General features: G+C 41.5%; 1 protein-coding gene across 5 annotated transcripts in view; it reads left to right on the top strand.

Annotated features, from left to right (window-relative positions):
• Positions 1–13,746, top strand: part of CFTR (CF transmembrane conductance regulator) — an 89,586-nt gene that overhangs the window by 32,783 nt on the left and 43,057 nt on the right. For all 5 annotated transcript variants that reach the window (XR_014539248.1, XR_014539249.1, XM_083574314.1 and 2 more), the window contains 4 exons: positions 4,143–4,235; positions 5,910–6,092; positions 8,226–8,417; positions 12,555–12,649. Coding sequence is in view for 3 of the 5 variants with exons in the window: in XM_083574314.1 (XP_083430440.1) it covers positions 4,143–4,235; positions 5,910–6,092; positions 8,226–8,417; positions 12,555–12,649 (563 nt within the window). In the remaining 2 variants the exon portion in view is untranslated. The remainder of the gene's footprint in view (positions 1–4,142; positions 4,236–5,909; positions 6,093–8,225; positions 8,418–12,554; positions 12,650–13,746) is intronic.

Below are 13,746 nucleotides of genomic sequence, written 5' to 3'. Positions count from 1 at the left end.
CTAATCCTTTGTAGTATATTATCTTGCCAATTTATCACTGAAAGTACATTGCAATATTTTATTGTACTTCATTAAATGCTATTTGTAGAAGCCGTTTTGATGTATTTCTCCGCTGTTGTTATGAGGAAAATGTCAATTGACTGAGGTCATTGCTGACTTCAGCTGAAGTTCTCCAAATGTTTGCTCAGGCAGCCTGTTGAGAGTCAATTGGATTTACTTTTTTTCAAGTTTATAGAAGATTGCAGCCTGTATCTGATGCATGTAGAGCACATTGAGTTCAATGAGGCTTACTTCCAGGTAAGTATGTATAGGACTGCAGCATGAACCAGTTTGTTTGGGGCAAGAAAAAGTCCTCAGTGCTACTTTGTAGGAAAAATCCCTTTCATCAAAGTGGAAAAACAGTCTACAGTGGTTTCAATTGGAAAGTCAAGTTAACTGCTAGATCTCTTTAGTCCTATTGCCTCATCTCTTTAGATCAGAGGTTTTCAACCTTTTTGAGTCCACGGCTCCCTTGACCCACTACATTCTTTCCATGGCACCTCTATGGGGCTCAGGAGCCCAGTTATGTCACCCCTTGTCTGCAAAGCTGGCAGCCTCTCACCCTTTTTCGAACATCTTCCTTTGTGGAGTATTGCCTCAGCCTCCTCTCCTTGGCAGTCTTGCTGCCGCCCCTGCTCCAAAGAGAGGTGCCTTTCAGTGGCACCATTCACCTGCAGAACTTATTGCCAGGGCTTCTGCAATAAACAGCTGTTCAAGCCTTTGGGAGGCAGAGACGCGAGAGGGAGGGAGGGAAAGAGAGACAGAGGCCAGTGTTGCTCGCGGCACCCCTGGCTATCATTCAAGGCACCCCAGGGTGCTATGGCACAATGGTTGAAAACCACTGTCTTTAGATGGTCAGGTGTATTACTTCCATAGAGAAGCGAAACACACAATGGATGTGTCTAAGCCCTCATCCACTTAATTCTTTGTATCTGTGGCTACATTCCTACATCCACACAAGCTACCTCAACTCTTGATGTAGAAGCAGTATCTGCTAAAGGCTCTTCAATCGCTACCTCGCAAGCAGTCTTAACTCCTGACCTTATAGTCACAGGAGTGCTTGGTCTTACAGGAAAGTATAGCTATATTGTACATAGCAGAAACCTGGGGAAATGGAGAGTGCCATGGGGACACTGTCATCTCCATAAGAAGGACAGGCGAGGGTGTATTGGAGATGGTGTCACTCTGTATGTCAAAGAGAGTCCAACAAGCTAGAAATCCCAAAAGGGTCAGACTCCTCAACAGAATCACTGAGTGGTAATACCATCCACTGTGATAACCAGATGCTGAACTCGATGATCCAGCAGGGCTTTACTTATGTATATATTTTACTATATTTTGTTGGGAGCTACCCAACAACCCAGTCAGATGGGTGGTATTATAGGGTGGCGCTGTGGTCCAAACCACTGAGCCTCTTGAGCTTCCAACTGGAAGATCATTAGTTCGAATCCCCGTGACAGCATGAGCTCCCATTGCTCTGTCCCAGCTCCTGCCAACCTAGCAGTTCAAAAGCATGCCGCTGCAGTTGGATAAATAAATACCACTGCAATGGGAAGGTAAATGGCGTTTCCATGTGCTCTGGTTTCCGTCACAGTGTCTTGTTGCGCCAGAAGTGGTTTAGTCATGCTGGCCACATGATCTGGAAAGCTGTCTGTGGACAAACGCCATCTCCCTTGGCCTGAAAGCGAGATGAGTGCCACAACCTCACAGTTGCCTTTGACTGGATGTAACCATCCAGGGGTCCTTTACCTTACCTTTTACCTTTTACTTATGTTGACTATCTAGCCTCCAAGAACTTCTTTTTGCTTTTGAATATTCTCATCATGATATCTGACTAATTTCCTTTTTTGCAACTATGCATTATGATGTTTATGAAAGCACCTGTGGAATAAGTAAAATGTACCAAGCTGGGAAGGATAGCTCAATTTTTCTTCACCTCGACCAGCATCAAGCCTCTGCATCTCCCCTCCAGTGCCCATTGTCTCCTGAGTACAGTGACAGCCTGTGCATGACTGAAACCTTTTCTCATCTCACCCTACCACATCCAACGACAAAAATATATGGTATAACTGGATCCTGTGCATATTTACACAGGAATTAATCTTACTGTGTTCAACAGATCTTATTCCAAAGTGTGTGCACATAAGATTATAACAACACACACACATACCCTCCTAGCTCTCATAGACCAAAAAAGGTGACAGGTTAGAGAGAAACGAAAACACAGAATGTCAAGGAGGTGAGCATTGGCCCATTCTACCCATTCAAAGCATAAAGGCAGAGAGTGGGTTTGCTGCTGCCCTCCAGATGTTAGAACAAAAAACCCCAAGCAAAGAAGAAAACAGTTTGCCAACCCTAATAAAATAAAAATAAATGAATGCTTGGAGTACGTGCAATTTTGCATTTTAAGCTCTCTTAAGGCAATATGGTGCATTATGATGGTATTGCAAGCAGTGACACAAATGTTTAGAACCATTGGGAGGTGAGTTGCGTCCCCATTGAGGGTCCCAGAATCCATGGCTAATATTGCCACTTGTTTAATTTTTGGCTGGCCTGTGTCCACAGTAAACTTTCCTGCCCTACGTAACCTTGGCTTGCCCTGTAACCCCTGGAAGTGACCATTTTCTTTGTGGTGTGACCTGCAGAATGAGAAGCCACTGAGTCATTTAACAATTATATGCTCCAACTCTGTTTTGGAAACGGTGCTTCAAAGTTAAAGTGTTTTTATTTCATTAAAGGAAAACATAATTGTCACGATCATTTTTGTTTAAATAGCCATGCCCAAAGGCATCTGAGGACAGGCATGCGACAACCAGATATTAGAAGGTGGTTTTCTAGATCCAGGTTCAATATTTATTTCAGAATTAAATGAAGATAAAATGATGGGGAAAATGTGGAATGTGTAATGGCGCCATCTCTGTGCATTCTAAGCATTTACAGGCCGAAACACCTAGTTTGAAGATTTGACTGAAATACTTTATTAGCGCAAATATGTATTGAATAGTTAATACCCAACTGCTGTTATCTGTGCTACACATATGCTCAGATATGCTGTTAAGAGGATACAAACATGAACCTTAAGGCTGATTACAAGCGTGCAAGGAGCCATCTGAGTGCACCTTCATGGGTTTGCAGTTTGCACCCCCTTCGGAGTATATGTAAACTGATCACTTGACAGCAAATAAACTGAAGCCTAATCCAAATAAGACAGACACTTTTAGGCTGGATGGATGGGCGGTTGCTTGCTGTTGAAAGGGTTGCACTCCCTCTGAAGGTGTGGGTACTCAGATGGTTGAACTTCTGGATCTCCGGCTGTTTCTCGAGGCTCAGGTGGCCTTGGTAACCTCTAGGTTAGATTACTGCAACATGTTATACATGGGGCTGCTTCTGAGGATGGTTTGGAAACTTCAGCTGGTGTTGAATTCAGCAGCCAGGTTGCTCACTGGGCCAAGACAGTTTGAGCATAGAACACCAATTAGTTTCTGGGCCCAATTCAAAGTGCTTTTATATTTCCTTTGTGTTGCCCCTTTGCATGAGTAATACATGACAGGACCTCTTTCTACATGCAGGGCTCAGCTACATTAGTAAAGAAACAATGGTTTGGATGAACTATAAACATGCAACACCAGATGGCGGCAGAGAGCAGGAAATTTTAAAACGTGATTTTCCATAGAGACTTTTTCTTTTGTTAAAACGATCTAATTTCTGACTTATTTATAGTGATTTTTTTCCTGTGTTTAGACCCGCAGTTATACTCAAGTGCAAAAGCGTAAGGTTAAATTCTTATTGGTGGTCTTTAAGTTGATAGGTGGAGAGGGGGAGATAGCGTTAAGGAACCGAAAACAAAGGGTGACATAGCCGGTTCATATGTGCAGTTATGATGATCTTGTCATCTCACTTGCATGTTATGTTGGGAGTCTCCATATGAAGATGAATATTCACTGGCGTGGACAGAATTTGCCCATTAACAACTGCCTTCTTTTTAATTAAAAGTAATTCGTGCCGGAACAAGAGAATGTTTTAAAAGACATGTTCTGTGATCAGAATTTAGCAAGCTGCATTACATGTATTTGTGCCTGAAAAACTTTAAATTAAATTTACAGGATTTCTTGCAAAAAGAAGAATACAAAACTCTGGAATATAATTTAACAACCACAGGCCTTGAGCTGGATAAAGTAACAGCCTTCTGGGATGAGGTAAATCTGAAATTTTCATCATTTTTGTTGAGTTTTTAGAGTTTCTTTTAAAAGACATGCCCCTTATTAGATTAACTGTTTCATGTGCCTTTAATAACTACAAGACAAGCTGATGTTCAGCAGGTGAAGACTGCGCTGTTATTCTATGTCCATGCTGCGTAAAGCTTCATCTGATGAATTTCTGCATCAGATATAGTTTCAGAAGGTACAAGTGCCCAGCCACAAACAACCATGGCAAACCTAATGCATTAATTAGTTCAATATGAATGAATGAAAGCTTACTGGGGGGGGGGGGAGGTTGCAAAAATTCCAGGATATATTGCTGTCCACATTTTACCATTTAGCTTGTGTGTTCTGTGCAAAACAACAACAAAAATTCCTTAAAACCATCTGGTGTCTTAATTAATTTTTGTCCCACCATTCCTCCAATAAGCTCAAGTTGGCATACGTGGTTCCCTCCCCCTTGAGATGCCATCCTTTATCCTCACAACAATCTTGGCAAGGAGGTTAGGCTGAGATATAGCTACTGGCCCAACTAAGACCACCCAGGTAGCTGAATTGCCATGTGAGGAACACTCTCAACACTACACCATACAACTAACATGGTATATAAATATTGACTGGTGTTGCAAAATAGGTGCATCTTCTAATACATGCCAGTGTCTCATTACAAAGGCAGATGGTGGGAAAAAGGGAAGAGAAGTTGCCTCCTCATCTCTCCCTTTATCCAAGCTTTCCAAGAAAAACACTCATTTTTCTAGACTCCACCCTGATAAGCCCAATAATGGACTATAATAACAATTTTTTTTAAAAAAGTTTGATTCACCTTTGCATACCAATTTGAGGGATTGGGGTGGGTTTTGATATAGAGTATGAAATTGCTTGATTAATATCCGAACATATATCCGGCTAACTGTGGATATTCAATACATCTACACCAAGGTTAGCTGTTAACATCAAGTTAAACCAGATTTTCTTCCAACTCAGAATCCATTTCCAGTTATGATTTCCAGATGATATGTGAAATCTGGTAAACCTTAACCATAGTTGGCAACCATGCTGCGATATTGCTTAAATGCAGGTGATGTGACAGGGTGGGAATTCAATGCAAGGAAGAAGAGAAGTTCGTCTTTGGGTGGGTGGGTGTGTTTGTACAAAGAGCACAAAGAAGCGTTTTGATGAATATACAATAAATATACAGTGGTACCTCGGGTTACATACACTTCAGGTTACAGACGCTTCAGGTTACAGACTCTGCTAACCCAGAAACAGTACCTCAGGTTAAGAACTTTGCTTCAGGATGAGAACAGAAATTGTGCTCTGGCGGCGCGATGGCAGCAGGAGGCCCCATTAGCTAAAGTGGTGCTTCAGGTTAAGAACAGTTTCAGGTTAAGAACGACCTCCAGAACGAATTAAGTACTTAACCCAAGATACCACTGTACTTATTTACCTGGGCACATGTCGCACATGTACTACAGTTTTTAAATTAGGGTCCATCTCCAAAATGTTCGCATTCAAAATAGCAAACATCAGAACATATGGAATTATTTTAATGCAATAATAGTGCAGATACATAATATGAAAGCATTTTCTTTAGAAAACTCATTTATACATGCACAGAGACCTCCTTGTTGCTGCTCTATAATTTTGAGTGTTTGCTTTTCCTCTTTGCAGGGATCTGCGGAGTTCTTTGCAAAAGCACAGCAGGAAAATGGCAACAGGAAAATATCCACTGCTAGTGATGGTCTCTTCTTCAGCAACTTCCAACTTCATTTTACTCCTGTCCTTAAGGACATCAACTTCAGAATTGAAAAGGGAGAGATGCTGGCTGTTGCAGGGTCTACTGGAGCAGGAAAGGTACCGATGGCAGACTGCTGAAATATTTGCATGTCAAGGCTCCCAAGCCACCCCCCAGGAGAATTAAGACACAAGGACACAGATTTTAGGTTAATGTTAATGGGCAAAATTTAGGCCACAACTTTATTGGTTACAGAATGTGAGCGGTATTGGCTTAGGCATTGGCAACAACAGACTAACTTGTAGAGCTCCCCCAACCAATGACAGCCAGAGACCTGCCAGTTGCGTAAAGGATCTGTAGGCCAATAGCTCTTTCATGCATTCTGTCAAATACTATTGTTGTCTAAGCTACAATTTAAATATTTCCATAAACTTGTATTGATAAAAGCACTTGTTTGATCCTAAGTACTACCTCACATAAGGGACACGGGTGGTGCTGTGATCTAAGCCACAGAGCCTAGGGCTTGCTGATTGGAAGGTCGCCGGTTTGAATCCCCGCGATGGGGTGAGCTCCCGTTGCTCGGTCCCTGCTCCTGCCAACCTAGCAGTTCCAAAGCACATCAAAGTGCAAGTAGATAAATAGGTACCGCTCCGGTGGGAAGGTAAATGGCGTTTCCGTGCGCTGCTCTGGTTCGCCAGAAGCAGCTTAGTCATGCTGGCCACAGGACCCGGAAGCTGTACTCTGACTCCCTCGCCAGTAAACTAAGATGAGTGCCACAAACCCAGAGTTGTTCGCGACTGGACCTAATGGTCAGAGGTCCCTTTACCTTTACATTTTTTACACAATATTTAAAAGGGCAGGAAGGTTTTTAAACTTTAAAGGGTATTTTGTTTGCTTTTGCATCTTGCTATGCTAGCACCAGCCCTGACTCCAGTTATTCTCGATAACTAACTCATCAAGTCACAGCTTAGCTGCAGTGCCTAAGACAGTGGTTCTCAAACCCTTTTTCTCTGGGCCACACTTTCAGAATAAAAATTTCAGAACCGCTGTCCTAAGTTCTCAAGTTGTGTCACAGGAAGCCCACCTCTGTTGGAGATGCAGAAGTTTAAAAATAAAGTTTTATGACTGCTTTACTAACTAAAGGCATTCTGTGACAAGTAGACCCCCTTTAGAAATTAGCTTTCACAGCATTCAAAGAAAAAATGAAGGGAATGCATGGAGGCTAATTTCTGAAAGCGGCTTGCATTTAGAGTACCTTTGATAACATGTATGATATTTCCTCATATTTCTCACCACTTTGATGTGCACTAAGTGCCACAAGGTTACTATTAGCTACTAATTAACTCAGAAACCATGGCAAGTGTATTCTGAAGTAGTGATCAATAGCTTCCTGAAGGGCTTTCAAGCTAGAATGAATCACTAGCTGTGCTATTGTCCTGTTTTACAGAGAAGTATTGCAGGAAATGTCACACCAAGCCAAATCATTAACAGGATCAATTAAAAAGTTGCACAAATTAATTATGCTTTTTCAAGGTTGCACAAATAGCCATATCTCTAGGTTTATGATTAATTTACAACTAATGCTTTGCTTGACTCATCAGAGATTCACAGGGGCATTGAGGTTTACTCTGTAAATGTGAAAGACTTCTATGATTTGACAGGCTATTTTCTGAGCTTGCAAGGGTGATTTTCAGACTTTTCATCCTTTTGCATTTTGAATTGTATTGGAATGAATCTGCCAAACCATGCACATAAGACCCCATCATTTCAGATTTATTGATATAAACATATTGTACAAAGTTGCAAACTTAGAATAGTCATGGCTGCTAGATCTTGTTGTAAGGTAAAGGTAAAGGGACCCCTGACCATTAGGTCCAGTCATGACCGACTCTGGGGTTGCAGCGCTCATCTCGCTTTATTGGCCGAGGGAGCCGGCGTACAGCTTCCGGGTCATGTGGCCAGCAGGACTAAGCTGCTTCTGGCGAACCAGAGCAGCGCACGGAAACACCGTTTACCTTCCCGCCTATTTATCTACTTGCACTTTGACGTGCTTTTAAACTGCTAGTTTGGCAGGAGCAGGGACCGAGCAACGGGAACTCACTCTGTCATGGGGATTTGAACCGCCGACCTTCTGATCAGCAAGTCCTAGGCTCTGTGGTTTAACCCACAGCACCACCCGTGTCCCTTAGATCTTGTTGTACACACCTCTTTATTAAAGAATGAATGTTAATTATTATAAATCTCAACAACAGACTTCTCTCCTGATGATGATCATGGGAGAGCTGGAGCCTTTGGAAGGTAAAATTAAACACAGTGGAAGGATTTCCTTTTGCCCTCAAGTATCATGGATCATGCCTGGAACAATTAAAGAAAACATCATCTTTGGGGTTTCCTATGATGAATTCCGATACAAGAGTGTCATCAAAGCCTGTCAGTTAGAAGAGGTCAGTCTTTAATATTTTCTTCTTGCTTGTAGTACGTGATTGTGGTTAAAAGCTGCAGGGGTACATATAGCTAATGGCAGTACTGTATAAGAAGTGCTGAATAAGATTTTTAAAATTCAAAGAAGCACTTATAATTTATTAGTACTGTACTGTATTCAGTATTTTCCTCATTCAGCACAAGGCTATATGAACCCTAATGCTTTAATTTCCCTGTTCAAGGTACAGTCGTCTTCTGCTTAGATCTCATTGCACAGCCTTGACTGGTGAATGATTTAAAATGTGTCCAAATCGTAAACCAACCTGTATTTATAATTAAAATGAAAATTTCAAAACAACACTGGGCTTACAATTTAGTTAAGGTCAATATGGGCATCAAATGCATGTATATATAGACAGAGAGAGAGAGAGAGAGAAATATAGTTGTTGACACATCTAATCGAAGCATGATAAAATAAATGAGAATGGGATAGCGAGACAATATTTTCCTGAGATGTGTCATACTCTTGTGGAATCTGTCATCAGCTGCAAGATTGATTTCAATTACATTGTAGAGAAATAACCCTCTGGATTTTTAAGTATAATAAGGTATAGCTGTCCCAAAACTAGGACAGTAAATCAAAGAATCAAATATTATGCATTCTGTTAAGAGGAAGCAGCCATAATAATGTTATAGTAAAATTTATACTAGTGTATATGCATGTCTGTTATCTCTTTGGCCGAATCTTGAAATTTTGAAATGGCTGTTGAAATTGTAGAAATCCAATTCTTTCTTGAGGTTGCTGTACTTCCAAAGTCTATCTGTTCATTAAAGTCAGGCTTTGCCAACAAAACAATTAAAGCAGAAATTTTTGTGATGGATAGGTTGTGTTGCATAACCTGCAAATGGCTCAGCCAGGTAAGCTATAAATCTTCTGGGTCTGAATAGAAGGAAAAGAATAGGGATGAGACAGAAGATGTAGAGCTAATAACAGCGCTTAAAATATTTTTATCAGAAGTGTCTATTAACTAGCATTTGCAAAAGTGCATGTATCACATTGCTATACTAAGCAAGTAATACGGAATGCTGAACAGCTTGCTCATCTCATCTCATCTCATACCTGTAAGTCATAGTTCATATATTACCTTTCTGATGGGATGCGGGTGGTGCTGTGGTCTAAAAGTACACCAGTGAAAGTAGATAAATAGGTACTGCTGCGGCAGGAAGGTAAATGACATTTCCGTGCATTCTGGTTTCCGTCATGGTGTTCTGTTGTGCCAGAAGCGCTTTAGACCTGCTGGCCACATGACCCAGAAAGCTGTCTGTGGACAAACATCAGCTCCCTTGGCCTGAAAGTGATATGAGCGCCGCAACCCCATAGTTGCCTTTGACTGGACTTAAACTGTCATGGGGTCCTTTACCTTTTTACCTTTTTACCTTTTGCCTATATTACCTTTCTCATGTATGTATATTTGAAGCAGCAAACTACTTGGTGCAGGTAAAGTGAAAGGTCAGACTATCACTCCCCCATTCGTACCTCAATTAGTTTTCATGTCAGGAAACCCAATCATTAATAGCCCCTATCTCCTTTGACTGGTGTGCAATCCGTTCCAAAGAATTTACCATCAAATTTCACTTGAAGGATTGATGGAGATGTGCGAAGTAGCTTTATCAAATACAATTATGCATAGATGGAAGAGAAAGCAAATAGCTTGCATAACTTTCTGGGTTTTGAGATAGGAGAAAAAAAATTCCTTTTAGGATACATTGAAGCACATTCTGCAGGGTGGAACATTTTACTTGTTGTACTCTGAATTAGTGTTTGCAGTGTTGAAAGACCTCATTAGTAGTACTTTTCAATCCAAAAATATTTGAGATGGAACCAGAAATCCGTTAAGGTTTGTGGTGTTGCCCTCAGAAAGGACCTATATTTCTATTTATTAAAACAAATGCAGGATTTTACCAGGGACGCTGAACGCATTATGTCTGGCACTGAGTATAGTATTTAAGAACAGTCCTTCACAATCTTAAAATTGTACTCAAGGCTGGTGGGAAGGGAGCAAGTAAAACTTTAAAGAAACATGATTGGCTTGAGATCTTAAGGAGAAGTAGACTCCAATGCAGTTTTCTCCCTCAGAACTATACAGTGGACGTTGAGAAGGCCTCTATGAACTTTGATAAAGGTCTCAGAAAATCTGGCAAATCATGATACTCACAGACAAGTTAGGAAATATCTCAAGAAAATTGTTTCACAATCTTACTTTTCCCATTAAGAACATAGGAAAAGAACCATTTAGTTCAACCATCTATTCTCAGAGTGGCCTGCCGGTCTTCTGCTTGCCTGCCAATCTAAACTTCCCCCTCATTTTTATATGTTCCTTAATTAGCCTTAGACTGCGTATAGGTAAAGGACCCCTGGATGATTAAGTCCAGTCAAAGGTAGCTATGGGGTTGCAGTGCTCATCTTGCTTTCAGGCCGAGGGAGCCGGCATTTGTCCACAAACAGCTTTCTGGGTCATCTGGCCAGCATGACTAAACTGCTTCTGGTGCAACGGGACACCGTGATGGAAACCGGAGCGCACGGAAATGTCGTTTACCTTCCCGCTACAGCGGTACCTATTTATCTACCTGCACTGGCATGCTTTCAAACTCCTAGGTTGGCAGGAGCTGGGACAGAGCAATGGGAGCTCACACCATTATGTGGATTCGAACTGCTGACCTGATTGGCAAGTCCAAGAGACTCAGTGGTTTGGACCACAGCTCCACCTGCGTCCCTGTTAGACTTCATATATCGAGTCCCAGTGAACATAAGAAGGCCTTCTTTCTTCTGATTGGGATTGAGATTCTGATTTGGATGCTAACAGGATTCTCCTTTTGTATATGACTCTCACTGTCGGTGATCAGAGGAAACATGAAACTTGCTTTTGTTCCTATGGAAACTTTATAGTTAAGTTTGTCAGATACGCAGGTTATCTTCAAAAGAGTCCCAGCAGCCTACAAAACAGACTAGACTACTGTCTCCAGCTTAAGTACCCACAGTGAAATTAATGCTGAAACTGTGGAGGGGAAAAAAACATTCAGAAAATAACCAAAGCAATGTTTAGAGAATCAGGAAAGAGAAAAACTGAAGGAAGCCGAGGGTTATTATGTTTATTTACAAAGCAAACCAGAGTTTAAATTGCTGGTAGCATATTTGTCTTAGTAGCTGACCACCTAATCAAATCCAGCAGAGCATAATGAGCCCAAAGACTGAAAGATGAAACTAAAACAAATGTAGGGCAGGAAAAGGGGATAAACGTCTTACAGAACAATTAGCCTTAGATCATGGGTAGGCAAACTAAGGCCCGGGGCAGGATCCAGCCCAATCGCCTTCTAAATCCAGCCTGCAGACGGTCCAGGAATAAGCGTGTTTTTACATGAGTAGCATGTGCCCTGTTATTTAAAATGCATCTCTGGGTTATTTGTGGGGCATAGGAATTTGTTCATTCCCCCTCCCCCAAAAATATAGTCTGGCCCCCCACAAGGTCTGAGGGACAGTGGACCGGCCCCCTGCTAAACAAGTTTGCTGACCCCTGCTTTAGATAATTTACTCAAAAGTGCAATGGATTTTTCCTGCAGCAGAAGGAATTCTTAAAGGTACAAGGGTTGTCTCATGGTCTAGAGCTGGTAAGAGTCGTATGATTAGATTAGTCAGGATTCTGAAGAGCCCATTGGGTTGCAAAGAGCTCTAAAGAGAGATTGCTCCCAAGCAGATCTGGTTAAAATGGCAAACAAGTTGTGTGAATTTGCCCTCAGGTGCTCATTTTTATGACTTAGAATTGCTCCATATGATATAAATTGAGAAGCTGTGGTGTAATCTGAAAAAAAAAAAAATTTTTTTTCCTTCCAGTAGCACCTTAAAGACCAACTAAGTTAGTTCTTGGTATGAGCTTTCGTGTGCATGCACACTTCTTCAGATACTGAAGAAGTATCTGAAGAAGTATCTTCAGTGTATCTGAAGAAGTGTGCATGCACACGAAAGCTCATACCAAGAACTAACTTAGTTGGTCTTTAAGGTGCTACTGGAAGGAAAAAATTTTTTTTGTTTTGACTATGGCAGACCAACACGGCTACCTATCTGTAACTGAAAAAAAATAATCTTTTATAAACTGTTTCAACAGGACATCTCAAAGTTTCCAGAAAAAGATGATACCGTTTTGGGAGAAGGTGGAATCACTCTCAGTGGTGGTCAGCGAGCCAGGATCTCTCTTGCCAGGTGAATTGAAATAATTGTATGATGTTTTTAATAAATACAGCCCATACTTGTTTTGTTATCAGCATGCAATTTCTCATGATTAATGGAAGTCTCACATTCAAATGCAAGGTAAGGATTTGGTTTTATAAATTCAGAACCTTGTTGCTTTCTTACAACTAATTGAAAAACTTCTGGTGCCTAAAATTGCTGCTAAATTTTTAATGTTTTCAAATACAGCTTTCTAGTTCGATAGTATGAAATTCCAGCCTTTTCCAAAATTCTGACATTTAAAGGGAGGCATCAGAAATAATCCTACACTCCGTTTTCCTTCCCTGTTGTAACTAGCAGTTGTCACTCTGCAAGAGCTAATGCATTCAGGTTCCCATTATTATAACGTCTGAAATATTCCTTCCTCTGAAAATGGGTGCAATGTCTGCCCAAAGTTTTCAGCATTGCATTATTCACTAGTGCAACTACTCCCATTGCAAGCTCAGTCAGGCATTTCCTCAGCACTTGTGGGAAACACACGGGAGGTAGTGGTTTTAGCACAGAGTTGTTGCTAGCAACACAGTCCTTATTTAAACTAGAATTGTTGGTGATGCTCCCATTTCAACTGAAGTAATACACTACAGGAATAGGTGGCAGCTTTCAGATGAGGGTTATACGACTTAAACTAAGAGAACTGAAATAGAATAATAGAATTGTAGAGCTGGAATAGTCAGATCCTTCCCCTGTATAACATGTAAGTAAAGGGAAAGGGACCCCTGACCATTAGGTCCAGTCATGACCAACTCTGGAGTTGCGGCGCTCATCTCGCTTTATTGGCCAAGGGAGCCGGCGTACAGCTTCCGGGTCATGTGGCCAGCATGACTAAGCAGCTTCTGGCGAACCAGAGCAGCACACGGAAACACTGTTTACCTTCCCGCCAGAGCGGTACCTATTTATCTGCTTGCACTTTGACGTGCTTTTGAACTGCTAGGTTGGCAGGAGCAGGGACCGAGCAATGGGAGCTCACCCCGTCGCGGGGATTCGAACCACCGACCTTCTGATCGGCAACTCCTAGGCTCTGTGGTTTAACCCACAGCACCAACCGCATCCAGTATAACATGTAGATACCA

Source organism: Podarcis filfolensis (assembly GCF_964270895.1).
Source record: "Podarcis filfolensis genome assembly, chromosome: 10".
In the NCBI taxonomy this organism is placed as follows: domain Eukaryota; kingdom Metazoa; phylum Chordata; class Lepidosauria; order Squamata; family Lacertidae; genus Podarcis; species Podarcis filfolensis.
This window is presented reverse-complemented; position numbering and strand designations above follow the sequence as displayed.